General features: G+C 37.8%; 1 protein-coding gene across 6 annotated transcripts in view; it reads left to right on the forward strand.

Moving 5' to 3' along the window:
- The window catches only part of MND1 (meiotic nuclear divisions 1), a 115,797-nt gene that overhangs the window by 27,561 nt on the left and 66,283 nt on the right, over positions 1-21,953 (forward strand). For all 6 annotated transcript variants that reach the window (XR_010409590.1, XM_064585186.1, XM_045880273.3 and 3 more), the window contains one exon: positions 20,406-20,480. Coding sequence is in view for 5 of the 6 variants with exons in the window: in XM_064585186.1 (XP_064441256.1) it covers positions 20,406-20,480 (75 nt within the window). In the remaining variant the exon portion in view is untranslated. The remainder of the gene's footprint in view (positions 1-20,405; positions 20,481-21,953) is intronic.

A 21,953-nucleotide genomic window follows, 5' to 3' on the forward strand; every position in this document is an offset into this window, starting at 1 on the left:
TAAGTGATGACAATGATAATGTTTTTGAGTGAAAATATATACAAGATCCTTACATAGCCAATATAAATGCTCAGGTTACAAACTCACATGGGCAAAAATTAAACCTAATTTCAAATTTGAGCCTAGTCCGCCTGGTAGTAAAAAACGAAGTCACCTGAGGGATTTTTCAGTAAACTCAATGAACTGAGATAAATTCAGCCAGTTTGGATTCTTCCCTCCCCAGTGGCCCACTTTCTCTTTGGGGTGAACATCTGTATTCTGGCTTACATAGGAATGGTTTGGGAAGAAGCGTCTGGTCCTTAGCATTTATCCAGGCTGGCATCACCTGAAATACCAGTGTTCCTTAGTCTCCGCTTTGCAGCTGTATCTCCTACTCGGGTTAGTACACCCTTGCTTTTTCTTGAACATGGGCACCCTCACTCCCAGCGAGGTCTCCCAGACCACTCTGGATCTGTAAGAATGAGATGGAGCAGCTCCAGGCCCACCATGCTCCAGATAACACAGGCAAGAGTGCTTCTTCGCACCTCCTGTGCCCTGATGGTGTGGACAACAGCGGTAGGTAGGGCAGAGTTATCAGAAATCCTCACCAGCGTCTAACTTTTGCTTGCTTCCCAGACTCTCTTCCTCCTCTCCTACTTTTCGTTGGTCATTTGGGAGGACAGAGCAGGACTGGTCCTGGCCGGTCTTAGAGTTTTCTGACTTACACCTCGACTTTGAATTCTGAAAATACAAAAAGAAACAAAAAAAAAATCTCATGGTTCCCCTTTGCTATTATTGAAGTTTTTTCATGCTCCATTAGAGCATTTATCACACTTGTCATATTTATACATCTCTCTCATATTAAGTATGTGGCTCAAACTGAGACTTTTTTTTTTTTAAATCTTCAACTTCTCTCCTCCAAACCTAACACGAAGCCTGATAGAAAGTAGGCATTAAACCATTTGAACAAATGAAGGAACACATCATACAACTGATCAGCTTCTAAACCATGTTCTTACTAGCTTTAAAGTTTTCTAGGATGTTTGATAAAGATTACTTTTGTCTGCAAGTAATTGAATATCTGACTAAAAGTGGCTTAAATGGAAGTTTATTTTTCTCACATACGGTCCGGAGGTGGGTGTCTCTTAATCTTCATCAGTGATGTGGTGGTATCAGAGTCGGCATCGTTGGGATCCTCTTGGCCTTTCCATCATGGTCAGGAGATGACTGCCCCAGTTCCTTTTGTCATAGCTGACGAATGGTATGGAAGAGGGGAAAGGGAAGTTGCTGGAATGGCTGTCTCTCTTAGCGGGAAAACAAAAGCTTTCCCAGAAGCTCTCCTGTAGACTTTTACTTAATTTTTATAGGTTGAAGTAGTGTCACACTGCTGCGTCTCGCTCTAGAGGAAACTGGGAGTGGAACTGGGTAAGGGAGGAAGGAGGTTGGAGGTGGACTAGATGAGTCAGTAAGCCAAGAAAAGGGTCGGCGGCAGGCATACTAATATAAATAGGACATTATTTTATGGGAGTATAAAGTTCTATAACTGTAGCATAATTGATCAGATAGTAGTGTTTAATGATAATGTAGTCCATTCTCTATGAATACCTGAGTTATACCGAAAGCACTCTGCTTTACCTTTGATTTTTTTTCCCCCCTTTAGGTTGCAGTAGTGATGCTGGGCTGTAGTGTTATAATCAACAAATGATATTCATGTTTTGATTTTTCCTTAAAATATGGAAATACTTGACCATTTTCTTGTTGTATAATCTTTTTTGCTAGTTTTGCTTACAAATACATTTTCACTGGTGTATGTTTATACTTCTATAAATATTGTCTGCTTGAGATTTTTCCTTTTTTTTTTTTTAAGATTTTATTTATTTCTCAGAGAGAGAGAGAGCGAGAGCACAAGCAGGGGGAGTGGCAGGCAGAGGGAGAGGGAGAAGCAGGCTCCCCGCTGAGCAGGGAGCCCGATGCGGGGCTCGATCCCAGGACCCTGGGATCATGACCTGAGCCAAAGGCAGTCACTTAACCGACTGAGCCACCCAGGCATCCGACATTTTTCCACTTTTTTAAATGCCAGAGGTTCTTATTTATTTCAGTAATTTTTTATTTTAATATGTTGTTTCAAAAGATTAATCTTAGCTAAGTGTATGCTATATAGCTCAAAATATAGTTTGTTTTTGAGGATACCTCATTTGAAATTGTTCTGGATATTTTTTATTAGTATTTAAAATGTTGACAGATTTAACATATGATACCCAAAGGGACAGGATTCTCTTTGGAAAGCATCGATTTTGATGTCCAGGTGACTTGGATTCAGCTAGCAATATTGCCATTTACTACCTAGTCAAAATTACCTACTCTCTCTGGATTTCCATTTCTTATTCCATAAAATGGCACTAGTAAAACCTCCAGTGAGATCATGTATGTACTATATCCCCTACAGGGCCTGGCTTGCCCTCTTGACAGCAGAGAGTACAGGGAGACTGGCTCATTGCATTTGTAGTGTGTTGCTTTTGTCATTGTTTTTAAACACATGAAGGCAGAAAAATGACAAAGGAAGGTAATAAAAATTGTTTTGGGGTGATATTAACTTGCATTAATATTATCAAGTTATGTTCAGTTCGTTAAAATGTTAGTTTTGTAGAAGTCGGTGCAACTTTCTATCAGTAAAATTTATATTTATCTCTCTCTTGTAAAGCCTTCTCCTCCCTCTTTGTTAATGAGGAAAGAAGAGTAATTCCATTGTTTTCCTGTAGTAAGCCAGAAGATCGTCACCTAATGGCATAATCACCTTATAAACTTCAATAATGTTCCAAAATGGACTTCTTTTAGGAAGTAAAATCCTGAGAAGTAATATATCAAAATCAAGCTGGTTTTACTCATTGGAAGTTCTGTCTTTATTGTATTAATCATATTCTCTTCATAAGATGTTCAATAAGGAATAAAGTCCAGCCAGAGAAATTTTAATAATTCCATTCTTGATTTATCATTTTTAGTATCTCTTCCAGGTAAGAAGAGACTTTGATTTTTGTGGAATTCAGTTTCTTTAAGCTCACATTATGTCAACAAGGTAAATAGTTGGCAACTTTTTATTTCTGCTCTTTAATAAGCTAAATTACAAAGCTACTGAACATTTGTAATTCTTAAATAAAATTCAGTCTTTCAGGAGTTTTGATATTGCATTCTACTTGATGGAGAAGATTGAGAGCATCAGGTCTTAGCTTCCCCAACTTTCACACATGGAGATGTTCATTTATTGTTCATGTCTCACATCCCTTCTTTCTTCACCAAGGCCATCTGTGCTCGAGCATACCTATAGCAAGTCTGTATGTTCTCCATTGGCTTCCTCCTTACCAGCTTTCTCTTCCTGTGCTGGACTTTTCCAATATCTGGATATGAAATATCCTCAGATATGGTGCTGAAAAATCTTCACCGCCCCTTCCAGCAGACTCACTTTCTCTCTGTCACTGTGATTCATCTGTTCACTCATCCAAGGAGTATTTATTGAGCTTCTGCTCTGGGCCAGGCACTGTTTTGGGTGCTTGGGACATGTGTCGGTGAGCAAAACAGACAAAGATTCCTGCCTTTGTGGAGCTCACTTTCTCGTAGAGGGAGACAGACATCAAACAATAAACATAATTACGATGCAGACTGTGTATTGTATGAATAGGTGGTGGGTATATGAAAAAAAATGAAAAGTAGTACTAGAGTTGGGGGGCAGGAGGCAGATTTAAAATCAGTGGTCAGACCTTGTTGAGAAAGCAAAATTGGAAGGAGAGGGAGTTAACTTGTGAATATTTTGGGGAGGAACAGAGAGAGACCTATCTGGACAGAGAAAACAGCCAGGGCAAAGGCCTTAAGAACACAGTAAATTTACAAAACAGAGGCCATTGTGACTAGAATAGAATGACTGAAATGGACTAGTAGGAACTTAGGTCAGAGAGCTAAAGGGGGACGATGGCCAGACCGTGGAAGGCCGTCCACCCTGTTGCACATCTTTTACCCTAAGTGAAATGGGGAGCCATTCAGTCCTTCAGCAAGTTTTGGTGCTCTTGCTCTGTACTGTGACACCATGCTAACCATGTCCTTGCGGATTCGTATTTCAGTCCAGAAACTAGACTGTAAATAAACTGCATGTTAACATGTTCAGCAAAAGAGAAATGAGCAGGAACTCTTCCACGATGGCGGACAGGGAGCAAACTCTTTTTTATTTATTTATTTATTTATTTTTAAAGATTTTATTATTTGACAGAGAGAGACACAGCGAGAGAGGGAACACAAGCAGGGGGAGTGCGAGAGGGAGAAGCAGGCTTCCCGCTGAGCAGGGATCCCAGGGCGGGGCTCGATCCCAGGACCCTGGGATCATGACCTGAGCCGAAGGCAGATGCTTAACCGACTGAGCCACCCAGGCGCCCGGGAGCAAACTCTTAATTTATTAGGCCTGCTGCCTCAGTTTTTACTCCTGGATTTCACTGCTTCTGGTGCCTATAAATGCTTTCAGGGCCTTTCTGCTGGCTTGCTCTCTCTTCATAACCTCTTCCTTCTACCACTTCTGATGAGGTTGGCTGCTTTGTGGAGCTCCTTACTCCTGATAAGTAAAATTATTCTGGCCATTCCACAGTAATCCCCCCTTGTCAGCAGTCTTGCTCTCCACGGTGTCCAAGCCTCATTTTTGAAGAACTATCATTTAAGACTCCATTCATGGGACTTTAGCCTAGGTAGTCTCTGTCTTAAGATATATGTTTTCTGTGCAGTTTTTTGAAATAGGGAAAAATAACTCAAATTCAGGCAACTACCTTGACAAACTAGGGATCCCTAGGCTGGTCCCCGGCGTACTCTCCTCAGTCCCTCTCCCTTCTTGCTCCGCGCATTCTTCTTGGGAAATCTCATCTACTCCTGTGACTTCCATTGCCACCCACATACCTGTGATTCCTCAGTTTTTGTCTCCTGCCTATACCTCTGCACTGAGCTCCACACTTGTGTGTTCAGCTACCAGCTAGACCTCTCTCCTTGAATGGCTGACAGGCAAATCACAGTCGTACGTTCACAGCTCAGTTCATTACCCAAACCTGCTTCTGTGTCTTCTAGACTCTGGAACTACTGTCTACTTAGTCACCCAAACCAAGTAGTTATCGGAGGGGTTTTTTTCTTCCTTTCCTTTACATCCAGCTCATGCTAAGCCTCAGTTGATTCTACACACTGATACCTCTCAAATGTCCCCCTTTGTCTCCAGCCCTACTGCCACCGTTTTGGCTTAGGTTCTCATTATCTCTGGCCCAGAATTTTGAATTATTGTCTTCACCAGTCTCCCTGTCTCCAGTCTTCACTTTCTCCTATCTGCTATAGTAGTTATCTTTAATGTCCTTTGGATGTTTTCCCACTCTTGAATAATAAAGTCCAGATTCCTCAGCCTGGCTTTAAGGCTCTCTCTAATCTAGCTCCTGCCACTGGCCAATCTAATAATCTGCTGTTACCCCTTCGCTAGCCCTACAGACAAGTTATACTGAGTTGTGTACAGCTTCCTAAGTGCTACTCATGTTATATCTTTGTGTTTTTACATGCTGTGCCTGGCTGGCTCTTTTTACCAGTGCAGCTAACAAACTCCAACTTGCCCATTAGCCAGAGACATATATCCATTAAGACCCACCTCAAGAATCTTTCCTGAGTTTTTATCCCCTCCTCCTCAACAGTTTAGAACTTCTTTGTGCTTTGACCATCTCATATATATTTCTTTTATAGAGCGAAGTCTTTATGTGCCTTACTTCCACAGCAGACGTTCTTTGAGGGCAGAGATATCTTAATCATGTTTTTTCCCCGGCATGGAATGCAATTACTGAGACATGTAGAGACATAATAAATGTTGCTGAGTGAAAGCATAAATCAATACAGCTCTGTTTAGTTTCAGTCCCAACTATTGTGTTCTTGGTCTAGGAGCCTTCCTCCATGGCCTGTAGGTTTTCTTTGTCTTCCAGTCTACAACATATAGCAGTAAAGATGATTTCCACTAAGTAGTCATGATTATAGTAATCTCATGGGGTGGGGGGAGGAATTCAGCCTTGGAAATATCATATATATGAATGATTAAGCATGAATTTTAAACTCCATTTTTTACCACCACTTCACCTGGATTATAGTTTGCTGGACACTAGCTCAGCATTACCCAAAGTAATTCTGTGGAATGGATATATAATAGGTGTTAGTTACAGGGAAAGTTCTATAATCAAAAGTATTGGGGGATCCTGGATTAATAAAGATAAACTAGTTTGAGTTCTCAGATCCTATAATATGCTGGTATATACATTGTGAATCTTACTTGACCCATTTTCTTTCTTTCTTTTTTTTTTTTTTTTTTTTTTTTAAGATTATTATTTGAGAGAGAGAGAGCACGAGCAGGGAGAGAGGCAGAGGGAGAGGGACAAGCAGACTCCCCACCAAGCGGGGAGCCTGACAAGGGGCTCAATTCCAGGACCCTCACATCACAATCTGAGCCGAAGTCACGCTTAACTGACTGAGCCACCCAGGTGCCCCTTACTTGACCCATTTTCATGAGGGATTAATGTTCCATGGAACACACTTTGGGAAATGCTGCCCAACATTATGGTTTTTTTATAAACATGAATCAGGATATTTTCAGCCACAAATAACCGAAAAGTAGATCCAAATTGGGTTAAATAAAAGGAGTTCTCATATAAGAAGTTTGGAGGTGGGCTTTGTCAGGACTGGTTAATCTAACCACAGATTGATGACTGGCTTCTCTGCCATTTTTTTGCTTTCCCTTTCTGGACGCAGTAGCTACTACAGCTTCTATGTCATGGAAGACATAGATTTTTGTTGTACAATTTGTTGTACAATTTGTTTTGTTGTACAATTGCTTCTTGTACATCTCTTTTTTTTCCAGGAAGAAAATCCCAGAATGCCCCCCTTTCCCAGCTAGGCTTTTCTTTATGTCTCATCGGCCAGCTTTGAGTTACATGCTCACGCTGGAAGGGTAAGCCATCATAATTCATCCTCTGCGACTGGGAGAGGACCCACTTCTCTCTGAGCACACTACTACTCCAATCTGAACAAAGCTGGAGTTCTGTGTACAAAGAAAGGCTGTAGAGAGGCCACTAACAGAGCCTGCAAAATTATATCTATGTGCACTTAGAAGTCATGTCTTTTACATTGAATGTTCTTATTCTCCCCGTTGTCTCAGATAATCAAGAATAAATATACGTTTGATGAGATTGAGTGACCAAAAAATTGGGAGCGTGTGAGGATATAAACTAAGTATTTTTGTTGGTGAAGAATTTAAACTAATAATTACAATGGGTAATATTAGAGCTGTGAAACTTGCGTGACTTTATGCTCAGAATTCAGAGATTTTTTTTTTTTAATATTTTATTTATTTATTTGACAGAGAGAGACACAGCGAGAGAGGGAACACAAGCAGGGGGAGCGGGAGAGGGAGAAGCAGGCTTCCCGCCGAGCAGGGAGCCCGATGTGGGGCTCGATCCCAGGACCCTGAGATCATGACCTGAGCAGATGGCAGACGCTTAACGACTGAGCCACCCAGGCGCCCCCAGAATTCAGAGATTTTTGATAGGACTTACAGTTTCACAGATTTCTCTTTTATACTTGTTTGCATATTATTTTCTTTTGTAGTAGGTAGCTTTAGACTAGGTTTTTTAAACTTTCCTTCAGGAATTATTTTCCTTTGCTATTGGGGCCAGAAGCCTGACTCTAGAGCTGTAGAATTCCCTGTACTCTTCTGTGCTTCATGTGAATTACAGGTTTGTGACCTCCATTGTTCACTCATAACTGTCTTCTCCCTAAATCAGCCAACCTGGAAGAGATTTACTCCACAAAAAAACTGAGCCTACAGTTTTGATGTCATGCCACCGTGTGGTGGCAGTGTCAAGATATAAGAATATATATATTAATTTCTTGAGATAGCCCTGATTTCAATTAGTTTGGCCTGTCTTACCCTCAAAAAACATCAACATTTTATACATTTTAATGTTTCAATATTTATAATGTCTGTGGCTGTTTTATGTATTTAGAAGTTTCACAAAAATAGCCCTATTAGTTGGCTGTTTTTTGTTTGTTTAAAGTATGGTTCTTGACCAAAGGGTATGGTTCAAACTTCTAGGCCTGTATTGCAACAGATTCAAACATAGGGCTTTGTTCAGGCTCCCTAGTATTTATATTTATTTGTAACTGTAAATTTCCTACACTACAACTCTTTGAAAAATAGGTTTAGATTAGATGCAAAACAACCTCAATTTTAAATTTTGTTAATTATTACCTTTTATTTTTTTAAAGATTTTATTTATTTATTTATTTGAGAGAGAGAGCGTGCGCAAAAGCAGGGGGTGGGGGGTCAGTGGGAGAGAATCTCAAGCAGACTCCACACCGAGCACAGAATCTGACATGGGGCTCGATCCAAGGACCCTGAGATCATGATCTGAGCTGAAACCAAGAATTGGACACTCAACCGACTGAGCCACCCAGGCGCCCCTAATTATTATATTTTTAAAAGCCATATCTCTCCTTTCAATAATTTCTAACACTTAAACTTGCTGCAAATCTTAGTTTGGTTGACTATTCACGACTCTTGAGTTAGTTTACCATCTGAATGTGTTGGGTTGCTCTCTCTACTCTGCTAAAGCTAATTTGGCTATGGAAGAGAAGGGTTTAGGTTGCCTTTTTAATCCTTCGAAATCCAAGTTCTTGTGAATCTTTCCACTATAAGAGGCAGAAATAGAAAAAGAAGAGTGGGCTTTATTTTCTTAAAAAGATAAAAACCTTTATGAGCAGGTCCTCTAATCACTGACTTTCTCAACACTGTTGTCTCTTTATGACTTGTTCTTTGGCTTTGTAAATTTAATGTGGAGTTTATTATAACATGACCTAAATAGAAATTTAAAGCTTTGAAGTCTATTTAAATTAAATAGAACTTTGAGCTTAAACTCTTGAACTGATGTTTCTCAGCAAGTAATATGTTGTATTTTAGATTGGTGGCTTCTAATGAAACTAAATTACTTAAAGAAACTAAGTAAGTTATTGGATCAAAACATTCTAAATAGCATTTCAGCAATATTTTTATTAACAGTTTTAATAGTGGAAATCTTAATTCTTACAAGTATTCAGAAATGGTTAGAGTAAAATGTGGGCATATTATTTCCCAGTGCTCTTGAAAAGCAGTAAGAAAATAACCAATTCCTTATGTAAAAATAATTTTGCTGATTTTACCATCTATGTAGATCTATTAGTTGATTCTGTCAATTATTATATAAAAGTATGGAATTGGCCAGCAGTCCTGGAGTATGTTAGGTATGAGTGTGCCCATGGGCTACATGTGAGCCAAAGTCAAAAGTGAGAGACCAAGAGGCCACTGGAGCTATGTTCAATAATGTCCAGAGAGCACTGGAACCTAGCATAAGGTCTGTGTGGAATGAACCTCTGAAAAAGCAGACTGGAAGGGAGTGAGGGGCAGGCAGGAGAAGGGAGATGGTGAGTGGTGGACTGTTGTGTAGCCCTCAGAGGAATAGAATATATCTTCTGCATCGTGGGGATTATAGATAGGGGGACGCGACAGGGAAGCCTACAAAGAACCCAGGAGTGTAGCCATGCAAGGGTTTGGCTTTAACATCTGTCAGGCCCAGAGAGCACTGAGGCATCTTAGCAACAGTACCTAGTCTATGCTATTTTCTATCCCCTTTACCTATTTTCTCTCCCCTTCTCCAGGCCTTGGTAGAGGTGGGGGACTGCAGAAACTGCAGTCAGTGGACTGGAGAGAGAACAGAAATTCTAGTCTGGGAAAGAAAAGAGGACATTGTGCTTTTTCTAGCAAAAGATCAACTGGCAGCCAGCTGTGGCTGAAAAGGGAAATCTTACCTTTAAATCAAGATTGAAAGTATTGATTATTTTGTTAGACCTTGTAATTTCTGAATCAAGGCTTTGCTTGACAACTTAAAATAATTGTAGATATTAAGAGTCATCAGGGAAGTCATGGACTCCCACCTCTTCATCCAGTGGCAGAGAAGTACTTCCCTCATTGAACTGTTTTTAAAATGGCAGTTGGGGGCAGAAATTAAGTTGCTTTTATGATTTTACCCCATGAGTACAGTGCAAAATATGTATAGGTTATTTTTTAATACAAAAATATTAATAATGCAAATCTCATCTTTATACCTAATTCTAAGTCTCCCCTTGATTACAAAAAAAAATTCACCCACTAAAGAAACAAGTATGTCATTCCAGATAATTTTAGGCTTGCCCTTCCGAGTGGATTTTGGGTTTCCTTCTCAAGCAGATGAGTTTCTTAATAGAGATTCCCTATCTAGGAGATATTATTTTCTTTTCTTTTTTTAAAAATTTTTTTATTAACATATTATTTGTTTCAGGGGTACAGGTCTGTGATTCATCAGTCTTACACAATTCACAGTGCTCACCAGAGCACATACCCTCCCCAATGTCCATCACCCAGCCACCCCATCCCTCCCACCCCTTTCCACTCCAGCAACCCTCAGTTTGTTTCCTGAGATTAAGAGTCTCTGATGGTTTGTCTCCCTCTCCGGTTTAATCTTGTTTCATTTTTCCCTCCCTTCCCCTATGATCCTGTTTTGTTTCTGAAATTCCTCATATCAGTGAGATCATATGATAATTGTCTTTCTCTGATTAACTTATTTCGCTTAGCATAATACCTTCTAGTTCTATCCACGTCATTGCAAATGGCAAGATTTTGGTTTTTTTGGATGGCTGCATAATATTCCATCGTATGTATGTATGTGTGTGTATACACACACACACACACCCCACATCTTTATCCATTCATCTGTTGATGGACATCTAGGCTCTTTCCATAGTATGGCTATTGTGGACATTGCTGCTATAAACACTGGGGTGCACGTGCCCCTTCGGATCACTACATTTGTATCTTTGGGGTAAATATCCAGTAGTGCAATTGCTGGATCATAGGCTAGCTCTACTTTCAACTTTTTGAGGAACATCCATACTGTTTTCCAAAGTGGCTACACCAGCTTGCATTCCCACCAACAGTGTAGGAGGGTTCTCCTTCCTCCACATCCTCACCAACATCTGTCGTTTTCTAGGAGATATTCTTGCCCACGGTGCTGATAGACGTAGTAATTCCCATTTTCACTATTCACTGGGGTCCTCTTAAAAGGAAGAGTGGATGTTGGTAGACAGTAACCTCTGCTGCATAGCCCTCATCTCTGAGTTTGTCATATTAGAACCCAGTTCTCATGTCGGAAGAGTCTAATCCTCCATAACTTTGTATCTGACTTGCTTCACTTTGTCAGTTGGATTTTGCATGTCTTTGGCTTTCAAAATATCTGAGTGACTTTTAGTTGGATTCTAACTATAGTCACAACTTCTAAGTAGTTTCACTACACTATAAGGCTTCTTTCTGTTGGACTTTCTTTATCTTCCATGTCTCTTAACTACTTTTTAATTTTTTTATCACTTCCTAGAAATCAAAAATAGTTCGTTTTCAGATAGTTCAATTTCAAATAGTTCATTTCCAAATTGTCTTGCTTTTTCCTTCTTATAATTTCTTTAGTTTTCCATTTCTCCTTTTATTACTTAATCTTACTGAACATACATACTCCTGACATTTGTAATTGAAAGAATGCTTATTTCCTGTTTGTTGTGTACTGCTCTGACTCTGATAGTTCATTTCTTCACATTGTAATTTTGATTGTTGTGATCTCATCTTCAGCAGGTATATTATGTATGAGAGTTTGAGTTTTGGGGTTCTCAAGTATGCACTTACTGAGTGGCTTCACTTTCCCTTTGTGTTGCTTTCTTAATGTGATCCTCACTGTTAGTTCCTGTGTCCATTATTTAAGATTTCTGGTGTACTTTTCTCATTTCCAGGTTCTTAGTGTGCTGCACAGGTTGGGTTGCTGGAAATGTGATCTCCCTGTTAAATGGAGTATTAATTTGCTAGCTTCACAGAGTGTTATTTTTTTAATGAGCACTATCTTATTGCTTAAGGAGAAACAGTTCAAAAATATTCAACAGTCAGTGCTCACTACATGCCTTGAGTTATTTGTTACTATAATTAGTGAAAAGGTTCAAGCCAATATTATTATAACTGTGTATATAGCGGGCACTTCATAAAAGCTTATTGAATGAAGAACCTTCCTGGCTTATGTTACTTTATTCTGCCCACTCTTGTTCCTTGAGACTTAGTTCTATAACCCAATATAGAGGAATAAGAATGTTTTAAATCTGATATCTTCCAGAATAATTCACAGCATTCATTGCTAGCCAGCAGTAAATGAAACAGACTATTATTAAAGCTTTACCTGTTATAATAGTTAAAATGTTTACCATGGTAATGGCAGAAAACCCAAATTTATTTGGCATAAATGATAAGGGTGGAATTGACTTAATGAGTCATTTAAATTTTTTCAAAAGTAGAGCATACTTCAGGCATCATTTAATCAAGATTGTGACTCTGTTTCTCTGCATTTATCTTGGCTTTGACTTTTGTGTGATACCCATGTCCTGAAGTTGGCTTTCTAGAGTGTTGTGAGATGGCTGCCAGCAGTGATTTGGGCTGTTTGCTTCCTTGTAGCCTTGGAGTTTAGAATCCGGAGGGCAGGAGAGACTTGTTTCCCATAACCATTAAAAAAAAGACTGACTTCATTCTGATTCAGTAACACTTGAAATCAACTACTGTGGCAAAGAACATTCCATACAGTGATAGACTTAGGCAAGAGGTCATTGGCTGTCCCTCAGTAGCACCCAAAATTATATTAAACCCTAACAAGAAATGGGCAAGACATACATGAAGAAAACTACAAAACTCTACTGAAGGACATGAAAGAGCTCTTTAAAAAATGGAGCAATATATTCACGAATGAGGAAACTATAAAAATGTCAATTTATGTCTATATAGCTAATGTGGTAACTAAAATCCCATTGGATTATTATGGATGATTCTCAAGTTCATGTGGTAGAGAAATTGTAAGAAGGATCAAGAAAGTATTAAAGAACAGTGAGGTGGGATTCTACCTTTTAGATATCAAAGCAAATATATTGCTATAGTAATGAAATCTGCTACTTGTGTAAGGGTAGACAAACATAAGTAGAGCAATAAAAAGCCATAAACAGGCTTATGTATACTTGTTTACTTTATGACAAAGATTCTATACATCTTTATCAGTTCAGTAGAGAAAGGACAGACTGTTGAATGAATTATAGGGATAATTGGATATCCATTGAAATGAATTGAATTTAGGGCCCTACCTCACATCATTTCCAAAATAAACCAGAGGCCTTTTACAAAGTGAAAGATCAAAAGAATACTCTACAGATAATAGAAGGAAATTATTTGTACAATATTAGTTTGAGAGGCTTTTCGATGCAAGACACACTATCTGGAAGCCAAAAGATAGCTGATTTGCCTAAAAAAATGAAAACTTGTACATTGAAAGACAACATTAAAAGTCAAACATATATAACCAAATGATTACCATCTATCACATAGTTCCTAAAAATATTTAAGAAAAGGGTAAAGTGGGGTGCCTGGGTGGCTCAGTCAGTTAAGCGTCTGTCTTTGGCTCAGGTCATGATCCCAGGGTCCTGGGATTGAGCCCCGTATTGGGCTCCCTGCTCAGTAGGGAGCCTGCCTCTTCCTCTGCCCACCCTCCCCCTGCTTATGTTCTCTCTCTCTCTCTCCCTCTGTCAAATAAATAAATAAAATCTTTCAAAAAAAAAGAGGGGTAAATAATGCAATAAAGTAATGGTCAAAGGGTATTAAGTCATTGAAAAAATACATATGATCAGTAGATAGATGAAAAGATGCTAAATCTTGATAATCAAAGACATGCAAATTAAAACAGTAATGGAATGTCATTTTCAGCCATCAGATTATCAATCTTTTAAACTAACAGTAACCACTATGGGGAAACCTGCAGGGAGTAAGCCTGTTATATTCTATCAGTGAAGGTCAAAGACTAAAGTCAAAGTTAAACATTTACTTCACACATGTTATAAAAGTAAAATAGCTATAGATAACAAATGTTGAAGAAACTGAAACCTTGTGCATTGCTGGTGGGAATGTAAAATGGTGAAGCTATTGTGGAAAACAGCCTAGTAGTTCCTCAAAAAGTTAAACATGGAGTGACCATATGATCCAGCAATACCACTTTGAAGTATATGCCCAAAAGAATTGAAAGCAAGGAAGGGACTCAGATACTTGTACACCAGTGTCCATAGCAGCATTATTCTCAATAGCTAAAATGTGGAAAGAACCCAAAGATCCATCAACAGATGAATAGGTAAACAAAATGCAATATATACATAGAATGAAATATTTGTTATTCAGCCTTAAAAAGGAATGAAATTCTGACATGCTACAACATGGATGAACCTTGAATACATTTTGCTAAGTGAAATAAGACAGACAAAAAAGGACAAATACTGTGTGATTCCACTTAAATGAGGTACTTAGAATGGGCAAATTCATAGAGACAGAAGGTAAAGTAGAGGTTACAAGGGGCTGCATGGAGAGGAGAATGGGGAGTTATTCTTTAATGGGTGTAAAGTTTCTGTTTGGGGTGATGAAAAATTCTGGACATGGGTAATGGTGATGGTTGCTCAACATTGTGAATTTACTTCTACCACTGAATTATATACTTAAAATGGTTAAGATGTTTAAATTTGGGGGCACCTGGGTGGCTCAGTCGTTAAGCATCTGCCTTCGGCTCAGGTCATGATCCCAGGGTCCTGGGATCAAGCCCCACATCGGGCTCCCTGCTCTGCGGGAAGCCTGCTTCTTCCTCTCCCACTCCCCTTGCTTGTGTTCCCTCTCTTGCTGTGTCTCTCTCTGTCAAATAAATAAATAAAATCTTTTAAAAAAAAAAAAAGATGTTTAAATTTTATGTGTATTTTCCACAATAAAAAGTGCCAAAAAAAGTTATATGTTTATGTCTTGAGCCAGCAATTTTGCTTATACTATACATTACAGAAAGTCTTGTACACGTGCTCGGAGATCTATGTCAAATGACAGGAGTGTTGGAGGCTTGCTGTAATGAAAAATAGGACATTAATAAAATAGCTATTGATAATAGCATAATAAACTAATAGTATGTAGACAGTAGAAAAAGAATGAGCACATCACCAAATGCTGGTGAGGATGTGGGGCAATAGGAATTCTCATTCATTGCTCTTGGGAATGCAAAATGGTACAGCCACTTTGGAGGAGAGTTTGGCAGCTTCTTATAAAACTAATCAGACTCTTATGATCCAGCAATTGCACTCTTTGAGATTAACCCAAATGAGTGGAAAACGTACATACATGTCAATGCTTATAGTATCTTTATTCATAATTGCCTAAATTTGAAAGCGACCAGGGTGTCATTCAGTATGTAAATGCATAAATACGCTATGGTACATTCAGACAATCACTCAGTGATTAAAAGAAATGAAGTATCAAGCCATGAAAAGACATGGAGGAGCCTAAATGCATATTACTAAATGAAAGAAGCCTATCTAAAAAGATTACATAATGTGTGAATCCAACTACATGACATTCTGGAAAGACAAAACTATATAGACATTAAAAGGATCACTGGTTGCCAGAGGTTGGCAGGAGGCAGGGATAAATAGGCAGAGCACAGAAGATGTGAAGGATAGTGAAAATACTCTGTATGATACCATACTGATGAATACATATCATTATGCATTTGTCACAACCGTAGAATGTACAACACAAAGAGTGAGTCTTAATGTAAACAATGGACTTTGGGTGATAATGATGTGTCAATGAAGGTTCAATGGACCACTCTGGGGGAGGTTAAAAATGGGGGGTTTCATTTGAAAATGAAACTGGTTCTTGTGTCTGTGGGGCGGTTTCCAAGTAACCCCCTGTGCCTTCCATCCAATTTTGCTATGAACCTAAAAGTGCTCTGAAAAAATCTATTAAAAAAAATTAGGAGCACCCGGGTGGCTCAGTTGGTTAAGCATCTGACTCTTGATTTTGGCTCAGGTCATGATCTCAGGGTCATGGGATTGAGCCCTGCGTGGGGGTCTGTGCTCAAACTCAAGAAGTTTGCTTGAGAATCTCTCTCTCCCTCCCTCTGCCCCTCCCCCCGCTTGTGTGCACGTGCTCGCTCTCTAAAATAAAAAAAAAAAAATGAAGTAGGGATGCCTGGGTGGCTCATTCAGCTAAGCATCTGACTTTGGCAGGGGTCATGATCTCGGGGGGTCCTGGGATGGAGCCCCGCTTTGGGCTCCGCGCTCAGCGGGGTTTCTGCTTGTTCCTCTGTCCCTCCCCGCTCATGTGTGTGCTCTTTTTCTCAAATGAATAAATAAAATCTTTAAAAAAAATTAAGTAGACCTATGTATATATGTTGACATGGAAATTTCACTAAAAACAGCAAGTTACAGAACATAACAAAATATAAACCTATATGTGTTTGAAATATTCTTTATATTGACCTATATCTGAAAATAAAGCAAAGGAATGGGACAAGAAGGATGCCCACTAGACTTTACAGGGGTCACCTGTGGAGAGGGGATTCTGGGGATGGTGCAGAAGTGGGGAGCAAAAAGTCACTTTGTTTAAATGCTTCTGCATTGTTTGAGTCTTTTAAAATAAAAATCATTTCTTGAGAATACATTCAAATATTGCTTATAATGGGAAAATAATTTTCTAAATAATGGTGGCCTATGCTTATTATATAGAAAGTTTAATAGTATGTTCCACAATACAGAGGTAATCATTTTTAAAATTTTGTGCATTTTCTTGCATTTTTTTGTCATAAACTCTCAAATGTATTGACAGTTTTGTTTCCAGCTTTTAAAAAACTCTATTCTGTATTTCATAGTGTCATTAAAAATTCTTCCAAAACATTTCCTTTGGCTACATAATTGTGGCACACTTATACCATGAAATATTGATTTAGCATTTCTCTATTGTTAAGGCAATTACATGGCTCCCATCTTTATATATAAATGTCTTTACACTGTTCAGTTTCCTTTATTACTGATGCCTAAATGAAATATCACCTTAAGTGAATTTTAAAGTTGTAGGTACCCTAACAAGATTTTTTAAATATATAAAATATTAAAGTAAATGATACTGCTCTTTTTTTTTTTTTTAAGGAGCAACGAGACATAGAACCTATTTTTCCCCAACATACTGTATTTGAATTTTGATAAAGCAGTAGACTCATCTGGTTTTTCTTGCTGTTACCTCTTTTCCGCATTCCCTGTTGCCTGACATTCTTTCCCATCTATGAAAACTTCTATATTCCTTCCCTAATGCTTTGAAATCTTTTTATTTCTTAAAAGGAGCAAATGAGAATTCCAATGTAGCCAGCTTGAATCAGTCTTTCTGTTCTTCTTATGAATAGGCAGTTCCTCCAGGCAGTGAATTAGCTCTTTAGAAAACATTGGCATTATGTTTCTCAACCCTGAGTGTCTGTATAGGTGGTCTGGAATGCATTAAAGAGAGGCATTGTGTCATATCCTCAAATCTAAGATGAAATCCTCTTCTTACTAATTATGAGTTGTTTTTGTTGTTGGTATTGTTTGTTCTGAATCACTGGGTTTTACAAAATTTTTTTAGTGAAAGTTGGAAATGGATTTGGTATAGTATATAGTTGGCTCTTGTCTTACTTATGGAAATGTATATAGAGTGTTCTTCAAAGGAATTTTATGATGAATACCTTTCTGGAATATAGAGTATCACTCATTTTTCTATTTTTGTAAATGCCGACTTTTGTATTTCTTTTAGTGACAGAATTATTAAGATTTTGTTTTGTTTTCTTTCTAGTTCAGCCTACAATACTTAGCAGTAATTCATTTTTGCTGATGAACTAGATAATATTCTCCCATATATTAATATCTTGTGTATTGTAGTTGGGTTGTTATTTTAACAAAACAGGTTTTTGTTAAGATCAGTAGTTCTCAAAAATGTGGTGCCCCCAAACCAGAAGCATCAGCATCACCCACCACCTGGGAGCATGTTAAAATGCAGATTATTAGGTTCTACTTCAGACCTCCTATTCAGAAACTGGGAAGTTGTAACCCAGCAACCTGTGTCTTAATAAGCCCTTCGGGTGATTCTCATATATGCTAAAGTTTGAGGACTGGTTTAGGTAATATCTATATGGTGGCTAAAAATACCAGCTCTTATCACTTGAAAGCCTGGGTTTGGTTTAATTCCAGGGTATGTGTTAAGAACTATAGCAATATTGCTTCTAAGAGATATGTAGATGAAAAGCTGTTAGTAAGGGCTGCCTTACAAGAGTTGGTTTCATTGTTTCCGGTAGTTGAGATTTTAAGAACAGGGTACCAAGAATCCTTCACCATGGAGCTGAACCAAGTTGCTTCAGTACTTAGGATAGATAGCAGAAGCTTCTTATTTGATCACATCATTTAAGTTGTGCCTTCCTCCATTACCAACATACTTAAAATGACAAATCATGAAATCACTTTTTTTTTTTTTTAAGATTTTATTTATTTATATGACAGAGACAGCGAGAACAGGAACACAAGCAGGGGGAGTGGGAGAGAGAGAAGCAGGCCTCCCGCTGAGCAGGGAGCCCAATGTGGGACTCGATCCCAGGATCCTGGGATCATGACCTGAACCGAAGGCAGATGCTTAATGACTGAGCCACCCAGGCGCCCCATGAAATCACTTTTAAAGTAGATATTATTTTCAAAGTTAAGGAATTCCTGAATTAGCTCTCTTTCAAATGCTTTTAAGTTATAAATAACTACAAACAGACATACAGTACCTGGAAGACACTTCATTAATGTAATTAAGATATATATCCGTTATTTATTGGCTTATTTTTGTACAATTATTAACTATTTGGATAACATCTACTTATCTGGTTATTTTAAGAACATTTTTAATGGCAATATCTTATGCTAATAGGTATGTGTATTTTTTCACTGGAAGATTATCTATTCCTGAATTTAAATGTCACATGCATTTATTAATTATTTCAGGTGAGTCCTGCAGGGTGGAATATTAACTTTTTAAACATGGTGTTATTTTATAAATGGAAACCCTTGTTTTAAAGAACCAGATCTCCTTGTTAAATTTAGGACTTTAAAGCTTTATTTTGGCTCCTAAATGTATAGCAGATTTTTTTTTTTCTTAGGAAGATAATTACTCTCAGAAGAGGTATAACTGGTTTGGTGGTGGTGTCTTCTTGGCATCACAGATGGATCTTGTTCATGCTATGGATTAGAATCAGTGACTAGATGAACCATTACAGGAAAGCTGACAATGTTTCCTTTATGCATACTGAGAAATGGAAGATTTCCTAAAGCCAGGGTAAAGCTACTAAGTTTTTGAAGATTCCGTTTGTGATTTTTAATCTATGACACATAATAAGCATTATTTACCCTCTACATATAAGTAGGTCATATTGTAAAAGGTCAGCTTCTTATAATCAGCTTAAAGAAATCATTCATCCAATTATTAATTATTTTCTAAATGTTTGTAACTCAAGAGTGAGGGAGGAGTAAAATATATTTTAAGGAGACTCTTACCCAATCATATGAGTCTGAAATTTCTAACTAGCAAAAGATGTGGTAGAGAATTTAATATTGGGAATATTTATTTAGTCATGGACCAGGTGCGATTAATAAAAATGAGAAGACGGGGAAGCGATGTTTTGAAATTAACCAGTCCTTTTTGGGGTGGGCTCAGCCACATGCTAACGGATATTCTATATTTATGGTCTCTTTATGCTGGTATTATTTGATCCATTTCCACATACAACTTACTACTTTCTAAGCTTAGTATAATACTTGAACTGATCACTTTTAAAGTATGTAAAACATGCATAAAATCAGCAACAGCTCATAGATTTTTTTTCTTCTTTAAGAATTTAGTATATCAAGTATGTAATTCCTCATAACGTACCTGATTTAAGAATAATAAGTGATGCATTCATTTTTGACTCTATGTTAGTGAAACAGGCCATAATACTACAAGTCTGTAAGAAACAGTCCAGGGTGTTTTCAAAAGACTTTAGGCAGAAGTGAAATGAAATTTGAAGGAAGAATTTATGTAAAACATTTGTTTTGAATTTTCAAATTCAATTTCTAACTAAATAATATACCTCAAGTTACTTGGCATGGAATTGGGGGACCTGATAAATAAAGATTGCAGAAAAGATTGAAAACATATTGTTCACTTTTCTGACTGGATAAGAGGAAATATTTTTGAACCTTTTTTTTTTTTTTTTTTCATTCTGCCCTCATGATTCATGGTACTTGGTTTTCTTCAAATTAGAGAAGTTAGTTCCCATTGTAGTCTTTGACTTGTTTGTTACACTGACCTGGGGCTAAAAACAAACTCATTTTGACTTCTTGACTCATAAACTTCATGTTAAGCAAGTTTGTCCTAGAAAGCCATTTTATTTGTTTTAATTTTCTAGTTATCTGAGGGAAACCAAAAGCACACAAATCTACAGAAAAGCATTGAGAAAGCTAAAATTGGCCGACATGAAACGGTAAGTTTGTAGATTCTTTAATAATGTCAATTGTAAATAGAAGAGTAAGAACTTAGAGCTTCCTGTGAGGAGTGTACCATTCCTACCAGAAGAGAGGTGAGTACAGCAAAGGACATGAACATTGGACCTGGTAGGATTCACCAATTGTAAATCTAGGTTTATTTTTTATTATTGTATTATATTGTATATGGCAGCATGGCATAGAAGCACAAACCCTGCAGCCAGAGAGCCTGGGTTTGAAACTCTCCTAAATTCTCTGTTCTCAGTTATCCCAGTTGTAAAAATAGGGGATAAAATCTACCTCATTAGGTTATTGTATGGATTAAACTAGCTAATATTTGCAAAGCACTCAGAAGAGTACCTGGTACAAGGTAAGCCCTTTATAAATGTTTATGTAAAATTTTAAGAGTCATGTTTTTTTAAGTCTTGGCACAGAACAAATTGAAAACTATCAATATATTATCCTTGAGGCTTTGTAATATTTCTAAATTATTTAAATGATTACTGACTTATTTTATTTTAAAAAGTATTATGAAGTATTATATTAGGGGTTTTTAAAAATCACTTTCTAGTTTCATCATTATCTTAAGTATGGATTTATGACGTGAAAGAATATTAAATATCTACATGCACCACCAAGCATTCCATCTAGGCCTCTATTTGTACCACTTAATTGTGAAAGAGACTCAAAAATAGTCACATTGTAGAAAAGGATACACCACAGGCTTACAGTGGCTCTTCAAAATTATTTCACATACCTTCTTTTATGTGAATACTTAGCAGTCACAGAGAAGAATTGGAGAATGGTAATTTTTGAAGAATATTTAAGGGAATGTAAGATCTGGGCATAATCTGAAGCTGTTATATTTCTTTAATTGACAGTAGCAATTACCATTTCTTTATTTGATCCTTTTTTTCTTCCTTAATGTTGGCAATAAATTGTAGGTGCACCTTCAACTAATATTCATGCCCAAAAGTTGTCTGCTGAGTGTTACCCAGTCCCCTGGATCCATTGCACCTGGGAAAAATCCTTGTGGGTGCTGCAGATCTCAGAGGAGTATAGTAGTTTAGAAAGGCTCCTGAGAAAGATGAACTCTTGTGTTCATCCTAAGCACACAAATCAGGATTTTTCAGAAACACCTAGCCCCCATTTACTTGGCATTATTCATGGTGATGGTGTTGCTGCTGAAGACGATGAAGAAGAAGAAATAGCTAACATACATAATCCGCTCTCTATGAGCCAGGCAAATACTATCCCAGAGCATTTTATATTCATTGAATCCTGCCAACAGTGCAAGGAGGTAGCCACTATTACTATCTCCATTTTTAATTCGAGTAACTAAAGGCACAAAAAATTAACGTGGCAAAGATCTAGTAACAGTCTGAGATGTCTCCCAGTTCAGGGTGTCTGGAGAGTTATCATTGCCTTCACACAGATTCTTCACCATTTTGCTGCTTTTCTTTTTTCATTGT

Source organism: Mirounga angustirostris, unplaced genomic scaffold (assembly GCF_029215605.1).
Source record: "Mirounga angustirostris isolate CCGP_5_RB_7025 unplaced genomic scaffold, mMirAng1.0.hap1 SCAF_2, whole genome shotgun sequence".
Lineage (NCBI taxonomy): Eukaryota > Metazoa > Chordata > Mammalia > Carnivora > Phocidae > Mirounga > Mirounga angustirostris.